General features: G+C 44.6%; 1 protein-coding gene across 2 annotated transcripts in view; it reads left to right on the top strand.

Moving 5' to 3' along the window:
- LOC147706290 (sodium-dependent lysophosphatidylcholine symporter 1-B-like) overlaps nucleotides 1-22,595 on the top strand; it is a 138,565-nt gene extending 115,970 nt beyond the window's left edge. For both annotated transcript variants that reach the window (XM_086932736.1, XM_086932737.1), the window contains exons 12-14: nucleotides 10,760-10,903; nucleotides 17,925-18,101; nucleotides 20,844-22,595. In XM_086932736.1, the coding sequence (XP_086788862.1) occupies nucleotides 10,760-10,903; nucleotides 17,925-18,101; nucleotides 20,844-20,853 (331 nt within the window). In that variant the 3' untranslated portion in view covers nucleotides 20,854-22,595. The remainder of the gene's footprint in view (nucleotides 1-10,759; nucleotides 10,904-17,924; nucleotides 18,102-20,843) is intronic.
- Nucleotides 22,596-25,837: the final 3,242 nt, after the last annotated feature.

The raw sequence follows: 25,837 nt of genomic DNA, 5'->3' as shown, positions 1-25,837 counted from the left end.
ATTGATTTTAGGTCTCGCCTAGACAGCGCATGCACTTTCTCTTCTAAGCTTGTTGTTAACTGTTAGCGGGCTTGGAGGTCACCTATTACTTACTATTGGTTGGCTTCTAAGCCACTCTCAATTGCTTGCTTCCGGCTGGCCAGCTCTGCGGTCGGTACTGCCCACTTCTTGCATGTGACCCTCCACTGGAGCATGGCCCAAGTACTTGTGTACTCACAGTGCTTGTGCTTTTGAGAGCAATTTTTTTCTTTTTGTTGAGCCAGTCTACAGAGAGCATGTTTTGTATCTGGTTCTGCCGTCTTCTCCCTCCCACTGTTTGTGTTTGCTTCTTTCCTCTGTGTTGCCTCTCCCTCCTATTGATGTGTTGGCCTTCCACCCAGCACAATAAATAAGCCTGGAGGCTAAATGCCTTTGTCCTTTTCTGATTTATGAAAGCCTCTGACTTTTGTGTTTGTTGCTTTTTTTTCATAGACTTTGTTGTATCCGCTTTAGGGTCTAGATCAGAACTGACTAAAGATACGGTCTAGTGCCAGGATATCCCTTTAAGGATCAGAGTGCACTTTATAAGTATAAGCGGAAAGTTGTAGATTTAAGATTCAACTGTCCCCCAACGACTCACTGTCGGGGCTGCTGATTTACCGGCCTCCGGGTAACATCAAGCAGTTCGTGAACTCTCTGCTTGAAGAGGCCCCAATGCTAATAGCGTCGGCACCCAATTTCCTCCTGCTTGGAGATTTAAACCTACATTTCGACTCAGCGGAGGATAGAGTTGCAAACGACCTAAGATCCGAACTTGGGTTGGGGAACATCACCCTCCATAATCAGGAGCCCACCCACGTCAAGGGCCACTTATTGGATACGGTGTTTTCCAATCTTCCCCTTCTCTCCATGTCACCGTCCCTGCCTCTCCCTTGGACTGATCACTTCCTGATCCCCTTTCAAATGGGTTTTGTTACAGCTCCCCCACCTCCATCGGCAACCACAGCACAAGTACCAGTAAGGGTATGGTCGAAACTCCCGGTCAGCGATCTTACACGCAAGCTGACACATACCATCCTGGTGCTTAATAGGGATCCTATAGAGGCAGATGAGGCTTTCTGCGAATGGCTCAGCACAGCCTTAGATGCGGTACTTCCCCTGAAAATAGCCAACAGGAAGACGGGGGGCCCCAAATCCCTATGGTTCACCCCAGAGCTGGGTCTTCTGAGAAAAATTTGTAAAAAGAAAGAACGTGACTGGCGGAAAAACTGGGCAGGAAACTCCAAAGAAGAGTACAGGGCAGCCATGAGAACGTATAAAGTGGCACGCAATGCCACCAAAGCGGCCTACCTTGAAAATAGGATAAAATCATCAGCCAGTTCTTCAAGGGAAACCTATAAAATTCTCAAAGAGCTGCTCAAAGTTCCAGTATCTCCAGAACCCTCAGAGGGGAGTACGGACCGCTGTAACCTTCTGGCCCAGTACTTTGACCAGAAAATTCAAAACATCATAGCCGGCCTCCCCTTGCCCCGTCAGAGCCCGCCCTTAGGGGATAGCTGTCTGGCCACTGATAGAGTCGTGCTAGACAAGTTTGCCCCGATCACTAGGGAAGCTTTCTGTAAAGAGCTGGCCGCGCAAAAAAGTGGCTCTCCGACGGATCCCATGCCTATGTACATCCTAAAGCAGTTTACGGATGTCATAGCGGGTCCGGCAGTAGATCTACTCAACGCTTCCTTTGCCGCCGCCAAGGTCCCCCCCAGTTGGAAGCAGGCTATAGTAAAAGCCCTGCTAAAAAAAGCGGGCCTTGACCCCGCCGATTTGTCCAACTTTCGGCCAATCTCCTTACTGCCAGGGATGGGAAAGATCGCTGAGAAATGGGTTAACCGGCAACTCTCGTCCTTTTTGGAATCCAACGAGTTGTTACGGCACACCCAGACTGGCTTTCGGCCCGGTCAGGGCACTGACTCGGCTCTGATCACCATGGTAGAAGAGGGCAGGTGCATCTTAGATTCAGGAGGATCAGCAGCCCTGGTCCTCCTGGATCTGAGCGCGGCATTTGACACGGTGGATCACAAGATCTTGATCCACCGGGTGGAGGAGCTGGGAGTAAGAGGCCTGGCGCTCACCTGGCTAACGTCATTCTTGAGTGATCGAACATATCAAGTGTGCGAGGGCAACAATAGATCAGTGCCCACCCCCCTTCAGTGTGGTGTCCCGCAGGGCTCATCACTGAGCCCTACGCTTTTTAGTGTCTACATGGCCCCACTGGAGGGGGAGGTCGCACCCTTTGGAGTGAAACTCGCAACGTACGCGGATGACACCCAATTGATTGTTTCGCTCTCGCTCGCAGAAAACCATGGTGAGAAGTTTGCCGCCTGCCTTACCAACATCATGGCATGGATGGCCGACTCAAGACTCAAGCTTAATGCCTCCAAAACCGAGGTGATGTTGCTGGGAAATCTCTGCACCTCCCTCCCCAAATGTATGTGGCCGGCCTGCTTAGGAGATCCTCCGACCCCGAAGGGATCCATAAAAAGTCTCGGCGTCTGGCTTGAACCGGAGCTGTCGATGCACACTCAGGCGAAAAAAACAGCAGGGTGTTGCTATGGGCTGCTCCGCTCAATACGGAAAGTTATGCCCTTACTCCCACTAGACTCCAGGAAATTGCTGGTACAGGGCCTTATTCTGTCAAGACTGGATTATAACAACGCCCTTTTCCTGGCTGCACCGGAATACACCCTGAACGTGCTCCAGAGGGCACAGAATGCAGCCGCAAGACTGCTGACGAATACACCCAGAAGAACGTCAGCGAAACCGGCCTTGAAAGCACTCCATTGGCTGCCCATAAGAGCGAGAGTGAAATTCAAAGCGCTCTGTACAGTGTTCAGAGTCCTCCAAGGCACAGGCCCTCCGATCCTCAGAGATCTGATCCGCCCTTACAAATCATCACGAACGCTCCGCTCTGGCGAGGAAAACCTGGTAGCTATCCCGAGAGCAAAAAGAGCAAGGGCCGGAGGACGCCGCTTCTCAATAAATGCGGGTCAGCTATGGAACTCCCTCCCAACATCAATGAGGAAAGAACCTAACTTGACCAGATTCCGAAAATCTCTGAAAACGTTCCTTTTCCCCCAGAATGACTAACATCTCTGGATGCGGTTCAGAGGAGGTCTGTCTGTGTGTACACGTAGCGCTGGGACGCTCAAGGGCAGCCATGCGCTTTAGAAATTCTTTTTCATTTTTTTTTTTTTCCAAAAATACAATAGCACAAACTCAATCCAAAGGTATTGGAGCGCTTTACACAAGAACACATTCATTTTGTGTAGGCACGGGAAGATAACATTATTTGCCCTGAGTCACAGGATGGTGAGCTAGCACTAAGACATGAACTTGGTTCTCCAGCTGCCAAGTCGGCAGCTTTTTTGGAACTTTTTTTTAGCTCAGTGACGGCCGGCATGGCTCGCGCGTAGATGCGCATAATAAAAAAAAATGTACTTACCTTCCCGCCGGGTCTTTTCTGCTCTGCTCTTGCTCTCCTCGAGGAACAGGAACCCAGCCATGCCCCACTGACCAATCACAACGCTGCAATACAGCTTTGCGATTGGTCAGGGGAGCCTGGGTGCCTACCAATCACAAAGCTGCAAAGCAGCATTGTGATTGGTTTTGAACGTCCTGGTTTGATGCTCAACCAGTGAATGGGGGCCTGGGCATGTTTTCCATGCAGGCTGTAATGCACTGAATCTGGATAAGCCTAACTCTTCATAGAGTAGACTGAAAGACACCTGTCTGTTCTTTTTTTTCTGAAGAGTGGAAGGTATGTATTGCCTCGTTGGGGTAAAGGATTGGGAAGTTCATTACAAAAGCCTTCCTTTTCAGATGTGCATTTAATACAATAGCACAAACTCAATCCAAAGGTATTGGAGCGCTTTACACAAGAACACATTCATTTTGTGTAGGCACAGGAAGATAACATTATTTGCCCTGAGTCACATGATGGTGAGCTAGCACTAAGACATGAACTTGGTTCTCCAGCTGCCAAGTCGGCAGCTTTTTTGGAACTGTTTTATCTCTGTGGCGGCCGGCATGGCGCGCCAAAGGCAAGCCCGTCTGCGCCCGTCAGCACACGGCCGGGCCAGGGGCCACGGACCACAGTCAGCTACTCTCCTGAAATGTTAAAATTATTGAGACCCCCACGCGAACTCTGCCCTCCCTTAGCCCCTACCACTTATGGCCGAATCATGAAAAACGTTATCTCTGCGCCCTTTACAAACTGTAGGTCCTCTGTTGTCCCTAGCCTAGACCTCCCCGCAGCCACCAACACTGACACGGTTGGTAACAGACAAACTCCCCTCCACTTCACTTACCTTAACACGCGCTCTTTAGTGAAACATCAAATGGACATCTTTCTGCTGCTCAAACCAGATGTCCTCCTTCTCCTTGAAACGTGGCTTGCCCAGGATTCCCTGCCTGACATTCTAGCTGCTCTCCCGTCTGATTATTACATCCTATCGGCTATCCGAGCACCAGGGAAGGCGGGAGGAGGAGTCGCTGCTATTATCAACAAAAACCTCAAATTTATCACCTTTACCCCCCTTGCACTCCCTGAAGTGGAGAACTTGGTTTTACAATTTAACACTGAGACTGGCTCCTTGGTGTTAGTCCTTATTTATCGTCCCCCCTAAGTCAATGCCTATCTTTCCTATAACCTTAAGTGACCAAATTGCCACGCTGGTGATCAACCACGATAAGGTGCTCCTGGCTGGGGACCTTAACTATTGGTTTAATGACACCTCAGGGGGCTCACAGACTATTGAGTTAACTGAACTCCTATCTAACTTAAATTTACTCCAACATGTACATAATCCCACCCATGAAAAGGGACACATCTTGGATCATATTTGGACACACAATGTCTCTGTATCCACCCCTGTTATCACGCCATGTATTTGGTCAGATCACCACCTGATGAATTTCACTGTCCCGCTTAAGACCCGGAAAAAATACCCCCCCCCCCCCCCTTAGAAGGGGGCGAAACTAGGAAGTGGAACTCTTTAAACAAATCTAAGTTTATTGAAGCCTTGGAAAACTCGGCACCTACCCTCTGCAGCGATGTTAACATCATGGTGGAAAATGTCATAGAATGGCTATCATCAGCTAGTAACATCCATGCCCCCATTGTTAAATTCTCTTGTGCTCGCCATCTTGAGGCGCACAAATGGTTCTCCACTGACCTTAAATTACAATAACTTGAATTGCGTAAAACCGAGAGGAAATGGAGATCAAACTATTCAAATGATGATAGGAAACTTTTTGTAATTGTCCGTGGAGACTACAAGACAGCCATCTTAACCACTAAATCAGCTTATTTCTCCTCTAAACTTCTCAACGCTAACAATAAATTTAAAGAAATTTTTAAAACTGTTAATGACGTGTAATGATACCAGAACCTCCCCGATACAGACCCCCACTCAAGAACTCTGCAACTCTTTAAATCATTTTTTTTCTTGACAAAATCTCTACTTTTAAAAGCAGTCTCCCTAACACTTTCAACTGGGAACCGCTGGAAGACACTTCGAAAAATCAAAGGGTCTTAAACTCTTTTTAACCCATATGCACCAAAACCTTATCTGTACTCCTGACCCGTGTCAAGTCGGGTTCTCCTGCTGATTGTTGCCCGCCGCACGTTTCTAAAGAGATATTTACCATCCTACCTCAGTGCGTGCCCCCCATTTTAAATGAGTCACTTTCCCAAGGCAAGGTTCCCATGGCTTTTAAGCACGTCCCTCTTATCAAAAAAACAGGGGCAGATCCCAGTAATATAAACAAAAGGATTCTATCAATGTGTAATCGTGATATTTTTTATTTTTAATATATATAGTGTGATACTAGGCTCTCTCTTGGTGTTGGAAAGACGAGAGCACTATGTGCTTTTTAAAATACCCCTCACACACTAAAAAGTCCTTTAGTGTCATGCTTCATCATAGGGGTCTTCCCGTCCCTCTACGGGGCGGGGCGTGCTGCGACCTACGAACTACGTGGGAGCACTAGTTATTGTGACAGGAGGCTATGTGATGGTGCAGTGCAAGTGATGTCAGTGAAGTGTAGGGACCTAAATATATGAGTGCAAGTAAAAAAGAAAATTTAAAATTCCCTGGCTAGTAGAAAAAATATATTTTATTCACTTCTCTGGCTGGGAACATTAAGAAGGGGGTTTTGGGGTAGAGCAATTAGCTTACTACCTGGTCAACATGTTTCGTAAGCAGTCCCCTACTGCTTACTCATCAGGACCTTCTAGTGGTCCCTACTACACAATGCTCGGTTTGTAAAGTGGTAAGCCTACAGTCCTACAAACTGGTAGCAAAAATCGGCTGCCTGTTTGAGCTTCAGGGCATGAGCTGGCCCTTGGTGAAGCGTGGTTAGTTGCCTAATGTTGTCAAAAATATTGACCTATTAGGTCTCAGTTCGACAAGTGTTGCATGCCCCATGAGCTGGCAGGCGAACGGAGCGGCACAAGGGTAGGAATAAGGGATTGCACTTATGCTGCAAATTTTACAGCGTATCGCCCGCAATTCCAGAAGGTTGATGTGAAGCAACCTTTCCTCTGGAGACCAAAGCCCCTTGACCTCCAGATCCCTCAGATGAGCACCCCATCCTAGAGTGGAGGCGTCCGTGATCACAGTGGCCACCGGCGGAGGAAGCTGAAAGGGCTTTCCTTGAGACAGGTTGCCCCACACACTCCACCAAATCAGCTCCACTGCAGCTTCTCTGGAGATTCTGACTGACTCCCTGAGATCTCTGTTGTGTTGATACCACTGCCTGCGGAGGCACCACTGGAGTGCCCTGATGTTTCAGCGTGGATGGTTGACCAACCGAATGCAGGAAGCGAACAGGCCGAGCAGACGAAGGACCTTCAGGACCGGAACAACTGCCCCATTGTAAAACAAAGGAATCATCTCCTGAATGTCGAGAATTCTTTGCGGAGGTGGAATAGCTCGACACACAGCAGTATCCAGTACCGCCCCTATGAACAGGTTGCGCTGAGAAGGCACCAGGTGAGACTTGGGCACATTTATTGAAAAACCCAAGTTGAACAACAGTTGAGTTGTCACTTGCAGATGATAAAGCACCATCTCTGGCGACTCCGCCTTGAGCAGCCAGTCGTCCAGGTAAGGGAAATCCAGAATCCCTGAACTCCTGAGATGAGCTGCCATCACCTTCGTGAAGACTCGAGGTGCAGTAGTAAAACCAAACGGTAGGACCGCAAACTGGTAGTGTTGTGATCCTACCGTAAAACGGAGATACTTCCTGCTCAAGCTGCGAAAGAAAGACCTCCCAAAAACACGATACTTTTTATAACCAAACCCCCTTGACTGGGTTTGCAATCCTAAGGACTTCACCATGGCTTTGCTATCCTTAAACCTTTGAAGCGCAGAATCAGCCTTCTCACCGAAAAGTTTTGACCCATCAAAGGGCAAATCAAGAAGGGTAGCCAGATGATCCAGGGAAAATCCAGAGGATCTAAGCCAGGCCCGTCTCCTGGAAACTACGGAGGAACTCATTACTCTGGCCGTATCCAAGCCAGATTGAATAACCTGTTGAGCAGCCGCCTGAGCATCTGACAGAACCTCCGTAAAATTCCACTGCTCTCATCCGGCAATTAGGGCGCCAATTGCTTCGCAGAATCCGTCAAAGTATGTATGTAATGGCCCAACAAACATGTAGCATTTGTTGATTTTAGAGGCTTGCTGGATGATGAAAAGACTGTTTTAGCTGATTGCTCCAACTTCTTAGAGTCCCTATAGGCATGAGCCTGGGGAAATGCACCTGAAGATTGTTTTGAGCAGGATTTTATTTATTTATTTATCTTGAGTTTTATTTAGCGCTGGCTAGACCCAGAGGTATCAGAGCGCTTTACATAAGGCACAGCGAGTTGCAAGTTACGAGTTTTACATGGGTTACATAATGTTTACATAGTGATGAAAAGAGTACAGTCCAGGTACAATAAATTAAAGACAGTTGCATGGAAATTAACAAGGGTAGTGGAAAAATCAGGAAAAGGTGGGAGAGAAGGTAGAGGGGGACTAAAGTAGTGTTATGAAAGAGGGTGCGGGGATAAGAGGGGATGTAGTTACGGCAGAACAGAAAGAGGATGACTGACCACCAAACCTTCTGGATACGGATGAGAAGAAAAAAAAGTGGGTCACCTGGAGCAGTTCTATATCTTCTTGCTACAGATTTGGATACAGCAGGAGAAAAGAGAGGTTTACGCCACACTTCCATAATAGGCTCTGTTAAAGCCTCATTAACACTTTCCTTGCTGCCGTCGGCCAATGGCCGACGCGGCCCCTCCCGCGCACGGAAACGCCCGCACCGCGGCAGAATTACCGCCGTGGTTAACGGGTTAAAGGGCAACAAGGGCTCAACAATAATACTTCAGTAAGCAAATTCGGCTTATACTCAGCAGCAGGCAATTGTAAGTCCAAAGGTTCTGCCGCTTTTCTGATGACAGAATGATATGAAGCAACCTCTTGAGGTTTGTGTAGACCTTGACAAAGAAAGTTCCCACCCTTGGGAAGTGTCCAGCCCACTTGCCTCCTGAATTCCTTCGAATTCATCCACAGAATCTTCTAACTCACCCTCTTCAACCTCTTGTCTCTGATACTACTCTTCCTCCAGCAGTCTCTGATCCTCCCTCCTCGAACGAAACCTTGGTTGTGGCGTCGGCTGCGCCACACGCTGCGCCGACATTTCCGAAGTCAGCGTCGAAGGAGGATCCGAAGGTGGAATCCGCACCATACGAGGCCGAGAGGAAGGTCCACCAGACGGTGCAGGGGACTCCATATACGGCGTCGAAAATCTCGGAGCTGGAAACTGCCATGACGGCGCCATCCGCATGAAAGGCATGAAGGGGTGCCTGGACATAGTGCTGAGGCATGCCCAAATTGAAGGCCAGCGGACCCACAGGACCCGAAGGTGCTCCGGAGGGGAAGGCTGCCTTAGCAAATTCTCCATACATTGCATTTAAAAAATGCGTTGGATCCGAACCTGGAGTTGGAAACTGTGGATATGGAGTCGAGCCAACATCCACATGAGGAGACTCCGATGTCGAAACAGCCGGATCCACTGGCGGAGCCACAGTTTCAGTCTCGTGAACTGGTGAAGGATCATCCTGAACTGGTAAGCCCTCTGAATCCAGAGAACCCCTTGGCACCGGAGAGTGCACTGGAGTGCCTTTTGGTGAAGGAGATCGCTCATGAGACATCCAAAGAGAAGGCGAAGGAGACACCAAGTCTAATTGACGATGTCGAGGAGCCGGTGAAGGTGACCTCAAAGCCTTACCCTTCGGCGAATGGCACCGAGAACCATGTCTCCTCTTCTTCTTGTGATTCCTCGACTTCGACGCATGCGAAGTAGACAACTTTGACTTTGACCTTTTATGCCCTCTTGCTTCCTTCTTTACCTTTGCCATAAAAATCTTGGCCTCCCGTTCCTTAAGAGCCTTTGGGTTCATCTTTCGGTAACTGGAACAGTCTTCTACGTCGTGATCAGACAACAAAGACCATAGACAATCTACATGGGAATCAGTGATCGACATGTGACCCAACACACTCCCTACAGGGCTTAAACCCAGATTTCCTCAACGAAGCCATCGCAACAGTTAAATATAAAGGTTTACAAAGTAACACAATACAATAAGGAGAGTCCTATAAAACAGTTACGCGTCGATGGGGCGGAAAAAAGGTAACTGACGTCATAACGCCGACAATGCTCTTATGGCTCCGATGACGTCATGCGGAGTTGTGTGCGGAGCCATGGCATTGTGAGATCCTCGTCGGCGTGGAGAGCTAGGAAAAAATTCTGCGTAATGCTGGCGCAGGGGATATTTATAAGGTGAGGAATCAACAGGCAGATGTTTCCATCAGAATAACCATGCGGGGAAATAACTACATAGGGAGTGGGTGTCACCTTCCTGTTCTGAGTTCCACAGTTTGTAGTAGGGGATTGTGCAGTAATACAGCATGTTCTCCATGATTCAGAGCTGCAAAACCCAGAATCTTACAGTTTTTCCCACACACAATTTACAAGGTTAGACAGTGGGACATTTGCACACATATTTTATTACTAAATCGACACAGAACCCCAGACTTTCTTTTAGGGTCATTGTTCTTTTTTGTGCAATTCTGCTTTCTTCTTTTGTATGCTGCATTTAGGATTTCGGGGATAAGGGGCAACTTGAGGATAGCTAGTTCCCATAGAGTGGACCACGGTGATAGATGCCTACTGCATGATATTGAGCATGTCGGTATACCTGTTGGAAAGTGGCAGGATTTTTTATTACACCCATCTTTTTTGTCAAGTTTGATTCCTCCAAGTTTTTTAGTAAACTTTAATTAATTTCTCTTGAATTTATGTAGTGCCATATTTTCAGTAAAAACGTCAGAGCATATTAAGGTGCCATATTGTTTTCTGAGCTGCAACGGAAGACAATTGTTTTAGCATGCTCCACCAGCCATTTAGAAACAATCTCTTTAGAGGTGGACTTGTCTTCAAAGAATTCAAGAGAGCTTTCCAGAGACCAGTGACTTTGTGTCGATAAAGAAGAGCCAGTTAGTTGTATGTCTCCCAGAGCCCTTTCAGTGGACCTGACCTGTCGGTATACCTTATGATTTGCCAATGCGCACGTCTTCATCTGACACTGTTGCCAAATTTTCCTTTTCTCTGATAGTTGCTCCAACTCTGTGTTTTATTGCCTCATTCCCTCAATTTTGTTTTGCTCTCCCAGGTCCATGCTCCCTGATGCTGTTGATGATTTCAAGGTGAAGAACCCAGACTGCCTGAATCTTGAAGCCTTCTTCTACTCCTTTTATGTGTTTTTCAACAAATTTGCTGGAGGACTGTCTCTAGGGATGTCCACGCTCGCTCTACAGTAAGTCTCTGCCTGTTTCCATCCATGTCTTTGTCTGTTGCCTTAGAGCCTGAGACAACGACTCTGCCTGTGATACGGGTGTCTATTAGAGGCAGGGAAGTGTGAGCGAATGTGGATCTGAGCGAGAGAGAGAAAAGAGACAAAGAAAGATAAAAATGTAGGTGCAACCTTTTTAGTCAGTATAGCAATTGATGGTGTATAACCCTAGGAGTTACACTGAAGATTGATACTTAATACTGACTGCCTGGTTTTGTTATGAGTGGTGGCAATAGGATTCTGGGTTAACAGATTTTGGGTTGATGGTGTGAAGGAGTGCTGAGAACAGTGGTTCAAACCATCACCCTAATGGTCCTGATCGTTTTATGGGACTTTTCGCATTTTGCATGCTAGAAATTGTGACATTTTGAGATAGATTGGGAATTGCCATTGGTCGCTGTGTAGGGAACTTTGCGCTACCAATCGCTGCGTGCCGTATGTGGGTTCTCAGGTGCATGCTGTGCTAGTGCTTAGGACAGTTAGCACAAAGTCACAATACTGGGGAGAAGGAACTCATGAGGGTCATTGGAGGAGTCGTCGGCTCTTTTAACCACATTGGTTCTATATACCTTTTAGCAGGGTTAGTTTCTTGCATTGCATGCTTTTTCAGTTTTCCAGCCTTTAACTGGGCCGCCATTGTCACATCTGCACAAGTTGTTAATTTTTAGCTAGTGCAAGCAAGAGCAAAATAGAGTTTTTGACTGCATAAGAGGGTTTGGGTAGGATCAAGATTGCTTATGTTGAGCCAGCCGTACAGAGCAATTTTGAGGTAGTTAACAACCTTATTCGCAGAATCCAGCCATTTGCACCCGCAAAAATACTTTAAAAAATGTGCAAACACCAAATTGTGATTCAGCAACTTGCTACTGAATTGCAATTTGCGTTTGCGACCCTATTCCGATTTGGTATTTGGAAGGGATGTGTTTAGGGCGTCCCTGCCAAACACGAATCATAGTGGTATATATTAATGTTTTGCGACCAAAATGCGGTTACAGCACATTCATGTTTTACCGACAGCTGAAAAGAAGTGATTATCTGTTCATATTCAAGAAGGGGGTCCTGAGGGACCCCTTCCCCTTTGAGAATCCTAAAAAAATATTTTTTAAGGCAAGGCTGTGGTCCCAGGGACTGCTCTAAAAAAAAAAATGAAAGCTAAACGTTTAATTTTATTTTTGGGAAACGCATACCGCTTCTCTTATGAAAACAGGCTGCATTTAAAAGTAAAAAGATTGCTATATTTAAAGCCAGCAGGCCACCATCCCTGTGATGGTTATTACTAATGGGTGGCAAACTGCCACCTACTGCATTAATATTCTTGAGGTAGGTTGATTTGCGACCCACTAGGAATTGCTAATTTAAAAAAAAAGTTTCTTATGTTAAGAATAGCAATTCAATAATTGCTATTCGAATAAAATAGCTATTTGGAAATCACTATGCCCATTGTTAGTTCTCTGACCCATACTGTGCAAACTTTCATCAGTGTAAATGCTTGTGGAAGTATGTTTGATCACCAGGCATGTGATCAGGGTTATCTCAGTAGTTTACGGGTACCCAATTGCATTCCTTACCGCCAATGCTTTACACTGCGTCTCTGCTAGGGCTCTATGAAGAGCCTACATTATCTGTGATCTGCACGGCTTCTGATGTGACAACTTGTACATAAGCAACTGTTAATATGCACACCTTAAAAAGCTCAGGATAACGCAGGAACGTGACATAAGCAGAGTGCTGTTTGGGGAACCCTGAAACATCTCAACTAGTTAGAGAAATGCATGTTGCAGCAAGATTCTTTGTTAGCAGAGAACTGGCGTTAAGCATACAATTTGCTGCCATTTTGGAAGATAGTGCGCTTCTCTAAATATATTATGCCGTTCGTTTGTTGTTCTGACTTCTAGCATTGATCAGTTGTATTGGTTTATAATTTTAATTCATACTGTTGCTTCTTTTCGCTTTGGGCGCCTTATGGCAGCACAAAGCACTTCCCAGCCTTCATTCTTCTGCTTACTGTAAAAGTAGTGGAAAAGGCTGCTTGAAACTCATTAAAAGGCCAATTATAAAGAAGCCTATGTACCTGTAAACAGTACCCTATATTGCTAAACAGACTTGGGCCCTAGATGTGAAGAATCAATGGCAAACTATTAAAAAATAATTGTTAAAGTGTGAGGCATATTTATTTGTATGAAATGTCCAACAAAATAGATTTAGAGCATTTTAGACAATGTTTTAATGTTGCATTGTAAAGTCATGCATCCCCCCCTTTAGAATCGTTAAATGAGAAAGGTGTATGCTACCTTGTGATTCACAGTAATGAGTGATGTGGGGGTTTCATGGAGCCAATGATCAAAGAGCAGTTAATAAGGTGTTACAATATTATCAATATACATGGAAAAGTTCCTTGCCGACATTTCTGATCTCAATAAAACCTTACCCATTGCTCAAGCATGTAAGCTTGCACCTGATGGCATGAAAATATTTAGTTCTGGTTAGGAAGAGTATGTCAAATTGAGCGTGCAGCGTTAAAACGTATCTTCAAGAAACTTGTTGAGAGCACAAAGGTTTGTGTTTTGGGTGTAAAGTCATTGAGCAAAAAATCCCAAAATATAGATATTTAGTCTAGTCAGTGTGGTGTGGTAACGCCAGATATCTGCAGAACAGTGTGACATATGGATTGTGTCGTGCTGTGTTCTTAGTCGTACAAGACGTTACTTTCCTAGGGTATGCAGAAAATAACAGTACAAATTATGGAAGAATTGTGCTTCACAGTGCAAAAAAACATGATTCTTCAAGTGGATGAGTTGTGATTGGGGTGACGCATTGTGGCATTGACATTAAAGGTAATAAAATAACAGCACTGATAAATTCAGGGTCCCCATACACCTTGGTGAATAAATAGGGCTTTGCTGATGAATGTCTGGTAAATTGGGTTATGGGTAAAAAAAACAAATCTTAGCTAGGAATTTGTCAAAAAGTTTCCATTAAATCAATAGGTATAGTTAGCATGATAATAAGGTCAAAACAAAAGTGAATACTCTTGTTCAGGTGTGTGATGCAGCACCTATGAGGTTCCTTCTTAGCAGGTGTGGAATAAAGAAAAATCTACTGATCCAAAGGGACACACTACTGCTAAAATCTCCTTGTCCTTTAAAGAAATCCACTTATCCCACTCCCTTCCTGTTTAAAGAATAGAATGGCTGTCACGTGCCCCGTATTAGTTTTTTTGTTTTCTTGAATTTGCAAAAGGAAATGAAAGCTTTGCAACAATTATGGTGAAGTAAAACTTATTTACTGCAAAAATGTGTACAGTAGGTGGAGTTTTTGATGATTGTTGTGGAAACGATACAAAGGGGAGTGGTGATGGACGGAGCATCTGAATCAATCAAACACTCACACCCAGTCAAAAGATCTGGGTTTAATCCATCACCGTTCTTTAGCCCACTCTGCCACCCCAGTTCAGACATGGCTATATGCAAATCAGCCTTGACCCTGTGCCTCATGGGAACAGTCCAGCCCGAACTGCCAAGCCATGTCTTCCCTGGACCGCAAACAAGCTTCCGAGGACCGGTTTCTGGCATTCCAGCCGTCTTCAGCCCGGCTTGCTTGAATCCAGTGGCAAAGTGAGCAAGGGACTCACGTCTGAGCATACCCTGCCGTCCATCACCACCCCCTTTTGTACCGCTTTTGGCCGCCATAAGTGTGGCAGGGTATACTCAGACGTGAGTCCCTTGCTCACTTTGCCACTGGATTTGCATACAGAGATGTCTGAACTGGGGTGGCAGAGTGGGCTAAAAAACGGTGTGAGTGTTTGATTGATTCAGATGCTCCGTCCATCACCACCCCCTTTTGTACTGTTGTGGAAACGAAACCTGATCATTTTAAGATAAAACATTTGTCAGTTTTTAAGTTTCCTCTTGTCCATTCAAATGGCTGTTTATACCAAGCTCGGGTTACACACAATGTAGAAGCACTGCTTATTGGTGCTACTTTTCATTATGATTAGAACCTGTGAAATGTAGGTTACACAGAGACTTTTGATGTAGATGCAAAAACCTTCTCATCTATGACTTTTCTGAACTCTTGATCAATCATTTACACATCTTCTTGCTGAGAGTGCATTGTTCAACTAAGTTTTCTTGTTGAACTTACAATCTGGAACCTGCTGGGATACAAACTGGTTTTTGCAGCTAATGCTGATTTTCTGACTGGAATTAAAACTTCAGACTGAAAGTTAAACCAGTATCTTCGATCTTTTATTAATCCACTGAATAATATCAAGGATTGGATACTGCAGATTACACAAGGAAATTCTGATGTAGGCGCCTTCCTTGTACCAGCTCACTAACCTATAAACCAACGACAAAGGGAGTTTGTTTATTTTTCTACTATTTTAAAATATTTTTCTTGTTGTGTTTAGTTCATGGTATTTTTCATTAAGCACAGGAAGTCCTCCCACGTTTTCTTGGCACTAGACAGAAGAGACACCACAAGTATTAATATTCATCAAGAAAACTTTATTTCGGTAAAATACCATAAAAAGTAGGGTAAAAACATATAAAAAGAGCACACATATGTTAAAAATCAGCGAATACAAAAATAATTTCTAAAACATTTTCCAAATAGGCACAATTAGGGGAAATTCGTACATGTCAGAGCCCCTTTAAAATGGTAAAGATAAAAGAATTATAAAAAACAATGACATTTATAAAAAAAAACAGTGGAGAGCCATTGGGTGCCGTTCTAGACATAAACTCAACAAAGGTTCTGCGCTTGTGCCACATAGCTGCCAAAAATTGCCAAACGGCAAATACAATAAATCCAGTTGTGTCTGACTTTAGCACTCTGAGCGCTTGCATACAGTGCCGAAAGCAATATAAACCCTAGAATAGAAAAGGGATTTTTAATAGCTGGTAAAATGTTCTGACCCTGATTATAATGGATCCATAAATTCCGTAACGAGCACAAGCTCTGTTCTGCTGTTGAGTGCATATTTTACACATTTTTCTTGGCTCTCCACGTATAGCTTGCATCCTTTCCAATCTCACCTCTTTAAGGCGTTTTCTCTTCCACTTGTTGTTTTTTATGCTAACCGCTGCGTGGCTAAGAGTGGGTCTTGAAAATGGTACATGATGGGTGGGTCATTTTCCCACAGCTCGGCTCGTGAAGATCTGCGTGCAGTTTTGACAGTCCAGGAGCAGATTCAGAGCACAAACCACCTTCCACAAAAATCCCCTGTTGTAAATAGGTTCTTGAAAGGTTTACAACTTGTGTTTCCACCTTCGCTCTTCATTATGCCTCAGTAGGATCTTGATCTGGTCTTATTGTTTCTGATGTGCACTCCCTTTGAGCCACTGCACAATTGTCCTCTAGGCTCCTTACATTCAAGACTGCCTTTCTGTGGCAATAACATCTGCCGAGAGGGTTAGTGAGCTTCTGGCTTTGTCATCCAGGCCCCCGTACCTGAACATCTATCTGGAAAAGCTGGTTCCTCGCACTAGAACTTCCTTTCTGCCGAAAGTTGTCACTCTCCTTTATGATGGCCAGTCCAACACAATGCCTACTTTCTATGCCCGGCCACCTCCCTCCAAGGAAATGGAGCGACTTCACTGTCTGAACCCAAAAAGGGCGTTGTCATTCTACCTTGACTGCACTAAAGAGTTCAGGGTGGACAACCACCTCCTCGTGTGCTATTTCGGAGCAAAGTAGAGAAAGGCTGTGCAGAAACAGACCATCTCCCAATAGATCATGCTCTGCATTAAAATCTGCTATGTATTAGCCAAGAAGCAACTCCCTGAGGGGTTGCATGCTCATTCCACCAGAGCCAAGGCTGCAACCAACGTGCCTGCACATTGAGTTCCGGTCCTGGACATTTGCCAGGCAGCAATGTGGGATTCTTTGCACACATTCACAAAACACTACTGCCTAGACAGGCAGGTCTGTCGGGACAGGACTTCACCCATTTTGTCCTGCAGGACTTTTTGGTGTGAATTGTTTAGCAGACCCATCTCTGGAGAGGTACTGTTTGGGGATCCATTCTAAGGTAAGGAATCTGCATCACGAAGTCTCTATCAGATGAACAAGTTACTTACATTTAATAACTTGTTACCTGGTAGAGATTCCATGTAGCCGCAGATTCCTTCCCAACCCACCCATCCTCTCAGCTCTGCAAATAGATTCCTAGGGACGGGACAAAGCTTTTCCCTTCCAGGGTCTTAGTTTTCCACACCTGTGGTCAGTGTTCTTCATGGCTCCGCGCTCCTGCCGTGGAAAATTACGAAAAAAAGCTGTGGCGGCGTCGATATAGGCACCGCGCATGTCATTTCCGGCGCGGACAGCGCTAACACTGCCATGCAGAGCCGAGTGATGCCACCTATCAGCGTACAGGGGTACAGCTCACAAAACATTCATAGATTTAGACAGATGCCTTGGGATAATTGTATGGTTAGGAATTTGCGGCTGGGTAGAGGCTCAACCGGATAAGGCTCTACCGAAGGTAAGTAACTTGTTCTTTATGATGTTTTAGGACAATCTAAAGGGCAACTATATAGTTAGATGGTGCAATCATATTTCACGCTACATGATAGATAGATAGATAATTAAGGGGATGGATTTGATTTTCATCATCTCAAATGTGCTGGATTTTGGAGTTGGAGACAATAGTGAAATTTCCTCTTAGTCACAAGTGAGAACAATATTGAGAAATTCTTATTGCTCAAATTTGCAAGGATACAGAGAATCACTTTTGCAAAACCTTCTGCTTTAGCAAGAGCGTCACAATTATAGGCACAAAAACAAAAAAATATTGATGGAAAGGTTTGAATCGGAAGAAAAATGCATACACTGTGAAAACGAAGCTGATAAATCACCTGAGTGGTTTTACTAACAAGACTTAGCTTTACTTTATCCTGTGTGTTTCATTTAGAGTGCTCCTCTGTCACCCCACAGGCACAACTACCCTGACAATGGCAAACTAATTTATCTACCTCTCCAGTTTTGCAGGTTACAAAGCGGGAGACTGCACCCCTAATCCACTGGTTATCACTGTCCTGCAAGTGCTGATGGCACCCGCGCCGATAGCCCTGGTGCTGTTTAGCATATTTATATTCTGCTCGTATCCTATCAATGAGGCAAGAAGAAAGCAGATAAGCGTGGAGTTGGAGAAGGCCAGGTAAGAGGAGGGGCGGTGGCTTTCTGTAAGGATGGAGTATGTGTTCCAGAAGAAGTGGCGAGGAAGCTGCGTTCTAGAATGAGTGGCTAAGAGATCCGACACAAGTGTGACTGAAATACAAATTGGAAGTAAGGAGTAAAAATGAGGGACTACAAGCCATATCCAGGTGTGACTGAAAACATGGGAGGTGCCCAGAAGTTAGAAGGAAAATGCATGTGGGATTAAAGAGGGCATAATGAAAACCCTCTGATGACATCCTCGGACGTGCTAGTCTGATCCTTGTGGGTTACTTTCAGGCTCCAAACATCACTGCTCCAACGCCAGGCCAACACAGTGACATTACCTAGCATTGCATGTAGAATCCCCTACCTTTCTTTACTAAGGGTTATTAGCTCACCTCTATGACCCCTGTGTTATGGAAGCCCCACAGTTTGTTTAGATACTACCTTTCGGTGGTGTCTTCGAGCAGCCCACAGTAGTTGTGAGAGAGGTAGGCTCAAGAGAAGGGTGAATAAAAGTGGATTACATTCCTCGGGTAGGTGTAGTAATCTTTTTTTTTTTTTTTTTTTTTTGCTGGCATCTTCAAAACTCTCCTTGGCCTTCGGGCCTTCTTTTTCTTGACATCAGGAACTGCTGGTTTTTATGTTGGCTTTGAGTAACAAGGTGGATCCAATTTTCTTTGCCAGCCATACACTGACACTGATGGATCTTGGAGATAACCTTGCTGACGTGCCAAGCCTAGAGCTCAGTCCACCTCCCATGGGCCTGTCCACATACCCTCTGCAGGGACAAGTAGAATGGGAGTTGGGCCAGCCTATCAAGCCGTCAGAGGTTCAACTCTACTATGTTTGGTGATATCAGTGGTGTGCAGCCGCTCCTTACAAAAAATACACACTGCCCTCCCCAGGACCCCCGGAAGCATTCCCATACCCAATACCCAACACATACACAGCTCCTCTCTGAAGATTTGGTCTGTGAGCCAGTGTGATCTTGTCCCAAGGGAGGTCCGCCTTAGCTACAATGTTGAAACCATCACATGCAAGTAGGTAGACAAAATGAATAATCCTCCTGCCCTAGATCTTGAAACCAATATTACAACAAGAGTGACAGAAGGAGAAATAAGTGCCTCTTCCGCTGCATAGTTATGAGTATGTGAAGTTCTTGGAGGGACACAGGCACAAAATAAAGACTCTGGCAGAGTCCCAAAGTGCCAGGCATGCTCATCAAAGCTTCAAGATAAAGTCCAGCTAAGTGTTAAGAAGGAACATTTTCACAGCTCTGTAGATGTGATGTGTCATTTGCTTATTCAGAAAGCATGTAGTCTGTTGATGCACACTTCTCCTCGCACACACACTACGGACTGCACACAATAGATTTCAGGCCCTTGACCCAGGTCCGTATCTTCTCCCCGCAGAGGTTAGGTGGTGTATAGCCTACACAGGGTCGACGCCCGAACCGGGAGGCAGTAGCAGGTTCCGGTTCCTAGCAGAGGGAAATTGCTGCAGGCCCACACTGGAAAGTAGCTGCAAGCACAGACCAGTGTTTGTATTATAGGCTCCTACATAGTTTAGGTATCACAAACGACTACAAGGCAGCATGCTCCAGTGCACACGCAAGCACGGTGCTACAGGACCACAGAAGCCCTGGTAGCCCATTAACCTACACAATCATCAGGGTGCTGCAGGCCCCCACACAGTTTGGATGCTGCAGTCTCTGCTTGCTGGCACTTCTATGTAATTTCCCATATCCCACTTCCTTCTCTCCCTGGAAGCACCTCTGGGAGGTGGGGATCTTCAGCAGCTTTCCCTAAAGTTGTTGAAGATGCCCAAGTGGATCAGGATGGAGGTCAAATACAAAGTGCGGACTAGTTAACTGAGACTATGTAAAAAAAGAAGAGGACAGCTATCCCACAATTAAAGATGAAGGCAGGAGGTAAGGCTCGCTTTGTGAATAAGAGTGTCTAGAGGCTAAAGGGGTCTGTGATCTGGTCTGAAGACTTGAACATGCCTTCAGAAGAAGAAAAGCAAAGACATCCCTGTCGCCTTAAAAGGATCTGGGGCTGTGAGTCTTGTTATTTGTGTCTGTCCCTCCATCAGTGGTAGTTGGGTTTACTTCAGCATTTGGAAATGCTGATGTGATGTGTGTTCAGGTATGCGCATGCGTGTCTGTGTATTGGTTTTGAGAAGAACGGGGGCCCCTGAATCTAAGATAAACTAGCCTTGACAGGGAACATACAATAATATGCAACGACACACCTGGGCACAGTTAATTATATGTGAAGTAGGCACACCAATTCTAGAGAACCAACATAATGGCAATGATTTGTGAAAAACAGATCTTGAAACATTATGTATTTACTTAATTTATTTGATTTTTTTTATATATAAATATATATATATTTTTTTTTTTATTTTTTATTTTTATTTTTTACCAAAATATAACAATTCTGCCATGACACTTTTTTTAAAATACTATGGATATACATATTTCTGTACGTGTATGTGTGCACGCTGTTTCTGTGTTTGTGTGCACGTGTGTGTGTGTTAGTCTCTAGGTTGGAAAGTGTGTGTACTTCTGTGTCATTGCTTTGGTGTGCCTTATTTATCTTTCTGGGTTGGAGTCTCTGTACCAACACATGCATATGTGTTGGCTGGAGTGATTCATTGCATGATGCCTGTATACCTGGCTCTCTGGTTCCATATTAACACTTTTGTTGTGTGTATTCTTTACATATTTTCCCAGAAATCAATGAGGAATGAACACACTTGAGAAAACTGATGAGCAAAGATGAAGAACTGCACGGATGCATTTTAAATGAGCTTGAGTGCCTGGGTGTTTGGGCGAAGCTGAGATTTTGATACACGATTCCAATACTACCTCATAGGAGTCTGTTGGGACCTGCTGTGTTCCCTTACCAGACCCCTACCTCCCTGAGGAGACTCATCCCCATGCTTCCAAAAGCACCAATGCTATACTACCTCTTGCAAGTGGAAACTGACACAAGCGTCCCAGGACTGATTGTTGCCTGATATGCATCCTACTCATGTAATGTTCAGTGAGTCGCGGGAGGTTGCAGTCTTCCAGGTTCTCTGTCCCATGTTTGTAATCTGATTATGTCCTTGGTGCCAGAGGGCTTAGAGAACCCTCTCTCAGGCTGTGTTCTGGAGAATAATGCAGGAAAACATATATTACTCCATAGGTCTTCAAATGGCCACATTTCACCCATTTTTAGTAATTCGAAGCTTTGCCAGTGTTTCAAAGGTCCTTGTAAGGTTGAGGTCTATGCAAGCCAACCAGACTGCTGGGAGTTTGACGGCAAGGCGCTGCCCCAGAGGTTTCAGTCCAGGCTTGTCATGGTGGCTGCTGTCTTTCAAGATGACAACATTTCTGCAGTGATGAATTTGGTATCATCTGCAGATATGATTTTCTCATTTTTTGTCAATATTACTTTTATTCAATATTATCATTGGTTTTATTAATGGAATGTTTACTCATAAGCTCTACTGTTTCCTCACCCTCTTTTGTTTTAATGTTTGTGCATTAGCCTATAGGGAATTTAGGAGCATCTTTAACAGGCTATAAATCACCAGAACATGAAATACCAGTGTGTCTGTCCCATGTCAGCTAGCCAGGCAGGCCTGTGCTTCGGAATGGGTCATACTCTTCTGAGAGAGAGACGGAAAAGAGCATGTGAGGATGGTCGTGCAAGGGAACCCACAATCGGGCTGCAAAGGCTCTAACAGTGAGCTGTCCGAATGCATCTGAAGCTACTGAGAAGGAATATAATCAAACCGGCTCTGAAAGTGCTTTACTGACCCCTACGGTAGGGCAGGATTAAAATTCACCATCCTCTGCACTGTACACACAGTTTACAGGGGCAAGGGCCTAGGAAATCTATATGAACTTGCCCCCCCCTCCCCAAGACCCTCCCAGGTGCATACAGTCATCAACTGCACACCTGAGTCCCACGTAAAATGTAGCAAAGACTGATACATGAAGGAAAAGTCTTGGAGCTCAGGGCCCTAAATTGTGGAATGCCCTGAGGTCTGAGCCACACCACGTACTTAAGGAAGAAATTGAAAACTCATCTATAAATTAATTTGCTGTCCGTGGGCGCTGCTAAGAAGAATTTCCGAGCGGGTCTACCATTTCATTGACTGGTCCCTTAACTTTGTTAAGCTGCAGGTGGTCTTCTACTGGCCCAATCTATCCCTTGGAAGTGCACAGAAAGCAACATGTGGTGCTCTACAAAACTTTTAAACCAATCCAAAAGTAAAGAATGCACCACAAACTATCAAGGGTTCATCAAGGAATTCATCCGACATTCAACTACCACTTTCCAAAATCTTGTGGTCTTAGAGGACTTGCATTGCCAAAAGACTTCTGTTGGCCGCATTTGTTCACTTATTTGTGGATGTTTTGGTCTTCCAAGTATGGTTTACAAGTGATATCAAAGTTGTGCTCTGCCAAAAAATATATTTTTATTTCTACAAATAGTTTTTTCCAAAGACAAAATTGTTTGTGTGTTCCTTCGGGGAAAGGGACTTTGAGGGGCTTGACAAGACATGTACAAAGTGAAAAATGCTTACACCGTTGAACCAGTAGATTTTGCTTTGAGAATTGTAAGATTTTGTGGTAAAGGTACCTCCAGCCTCTGTAAAGCAGGCTCAAATATAGCCCAGTGTAAAATAGTTAAAAGCTAGAAACAGAATGGTTGGCGAGCATGTGGTTACTTCTTCTATCACCTTGGAACTGTACATATTCACAAAACCTTCAGTGTCCTTGCTGTGGGGGAAATCCTTATTATGTCACAAGGTTTACATATGAGAGGCTTAGGGTCAGTCGCAATATACTTCCTACTTCCAGTCACCTTCAGCCTTCTGGATCCTTCCACACAGATGAATTCTTAAATTTCCAATTAACATTACCTAAATAATACAGATTCCTGGTTTCTTTCTCCAGGTTTCATGTCGTCCCAAATTCATTATTTGGGTTTTCTATTTCTCCATTGGGTAGGTGTGTTTTTAGGATATCCCAAAATTATCCTTGGAATTGTGAATTTGTCAAAAATGTTCCTTCACTGGTTTAGTCCCAGTCACATGGCTATGAAAAGGGAAGGATTCATCGGGTTGATGTCCTGGTCCACTGCATCTTCCCCCTACCCCAAACCTGTCTCATATTATATGCAAGAAAAGAGAGATTTACCCCTCCCCTTTCTGGTCTGGGGACTGTAGGTAGGTGGACAAGGACCTGGATGTTGCCAAATGTGTGCTGTCCCCTATTGGATTTGGTATTTGGTCATTGCTAACACCCCCGCGCCCCCCAGGGAAGTCCCACGTCCCGGACAAACCATTTCACTCTTTTTGCTTCCAGGTCAATTCAGGACACTGGTCTGCTACCTCCACACTCCATGTATTGCCATGAGTGTTCTGTCCCTTCCCATATCTCTGACACCATTGATCTACTATCTCAGTAACCTTACGAGGTAGCCTAGGAAAACCCTGACTGGAGTCGCCAGTCACGTTCCTCTGAGTTCAGATGTGCCCTGTGACACAAGGTATATTGTGTTCAAACTGTGCAGTCATTTATTCTGTATGTCTTTATTTCGCAGTGGCAATATTTTATATGTTCACGTGCTCTGCATTATCCTGTGAATGTCTGTGTTTTCTATAAAAAATATTATTCTTTGTCATGGACCTTTCCTGAGATGTTGAAACTCCCCTGTAAAGTCAGCCTGAGCCCCACAGTGCACCTTAACATAATTTCCAGACCTTTTTTCTAGGTGTGGCAGTCATTAAAGCAGCGTCTCCGAAGGAGCTTTATAGGGGATTGAAGAAAAGATAAACCAGAAACTAATGAGGCTTGGCTTAAAGTAAAACCCTTTGAGCGATATACTTTGGGAATGGGAAGGGCTTTCTTTCACAGCTCTTTTCACCCTTCCTAATTTTTGTAATAGTACCAGATTATTTTCAGTCACAAAGCCAAACATGCAGATTTGCCAGTGTAACACATATGCCCTCGTAGCAGCCTGGGGAAGCCAGAGTGTCACTGTTGAGCCCTAGCTTCACTCAAGACAGAGTTTGTAAAGGAGGATACCTAGATATATTCATACAAAGGCATTCTGAACGCCAAACTCCATAGTACCCCCACTTTTAACAACTCTAAAGATTTGAGCCTTTATTTGTTGATATTACGTGGTTTGTGTCATGTCCATACCAAAGGTTTTTAGCGTTGAAACATCAGTGTCTCCAGGATGGTACTCTTCACAGGCAAGGATTGTCCAACTAAAGAGGATAGTCCACAAGTGATGCAGTAATCCTTAAAGGAATTCCTGATTAAAGGAAGCGGTGCAATCAGTGTCTAACTCAAGTTGACTACAACCTATGGCGAGTGCGCATCTTGCTTCTCTAGTTGATGACGATGACCTACAAGTCTAAGGGAGCAGGCACAGTGGCTGGGAGGACTGCTGACTTGTGTTGCCAGGAGGTTGAATATCCTAAACGTTCATCACTTAAAGACTGTTTACATGCCCACACTACTAGTAGAGGTTACTTGGCGTGAGTCATAAAGTTATTATAGAAGGATTGAGTCTTTCAAATCTTTTTACAGGCAGTCCTGGAATGGAAGCAACGCAGCACCAATTGAAGTGACTTCCATAATGATAGGCCTGTATAGAGAAAGCCCCACCTCCTTTCAAGCAAAGATTTAAGGTCAAGATTTTTACTTGTATCGTTCCCAGTACGGGTACAACAATAAAGTCATAGTGGATGTGGGTGACCGAGACCATATTCCTATTGGACACTTTAGGACCAGGTCAGATATGGGGTTTGTTTCCTATTTGGATTCGAGGAATAGTATGTAGTAAACTCCAAATTTCCTATGTAAACATGCCTCCATTCGAGTAGTAGCCCTCCTAATTAATAAGAAATATAAAACATAACTTTCAGACTCGCAATTCAATGAGTCTATCAAGACTGATTCAGTCGTCATTACTAAAGCAGTAATTTATTGTGAAATCGATGCCATGTCTGGAGCCCCTTAAGATAATTGCAGGTGGCTGTAGGTATGGCAGTGTGCTTTGCGGGTGCCCTTTCTTCGAGATGTTGATACTATCAAAGTGTAGAGATGAAAGAGTTGATACAATTTACCAGGATGGTACCCAAAACATGCAAACGAATGAGTTCAAGTATGAAAGTGAATTGTAAATACAGACCCACACACAGCATTTGACATACACAATACAGTCACCAGGGAAACACAGACTTGCCTAGTCTTAGTACATGCATTGCATAGGTTTTAAACAGTTACATAGTGTAGTTATTTTTCCTGAAAGGAACAATACCCTGCTTTGTTTACTCCTTAAAACGGATGAGGGGTATGCGCCATGGCCTTGTTTATATATTGGGAATTAAGGTGACCTCTCCTATGCCAATGATGTGACATCAACGTCCTAGACAATGGAATTATTTAATTAACATCAAAGTAAAAAAGGCCATACTTTAGGGTGTTGAGGTGCTATTGAAAATAATGTCTACATAATTAATGCACACCTGCGCTACCAGCAGAAGCTAAACACTTTTCAAGACAAGCCTTTTATCAACCCCCTGACAGACCAACATATTCCTCACACCTCAGAAAAGTGTAAAGACCTCAACTTCTTCCTCTGTGAAAGATTTCAGAAGAGCTGACCGCACATTGTCAACACCAAGCCTGCTTCATTTCTTGCGCCCACCCCT

Source organism: Lissotriton vulgaris, chromosome 7 (assembly GCF_964263255.1).
Source record: "Lissotriton vulgaris chromosome 7, aLisVul1.2, whole genome shotgun sequence".
Classification (NCBI taxonomy): domain Eukaryota; kingdom Metazoa; phylum Chordata; class Amphibia; order Caudata; family Salamandridae; genus Lissotriton; species Lissotriton vulgaris.
Note: the sequence above shows the minus strand (reverse complement) of the source record. Positions and strands in the feature narration are given on the sequence as shown.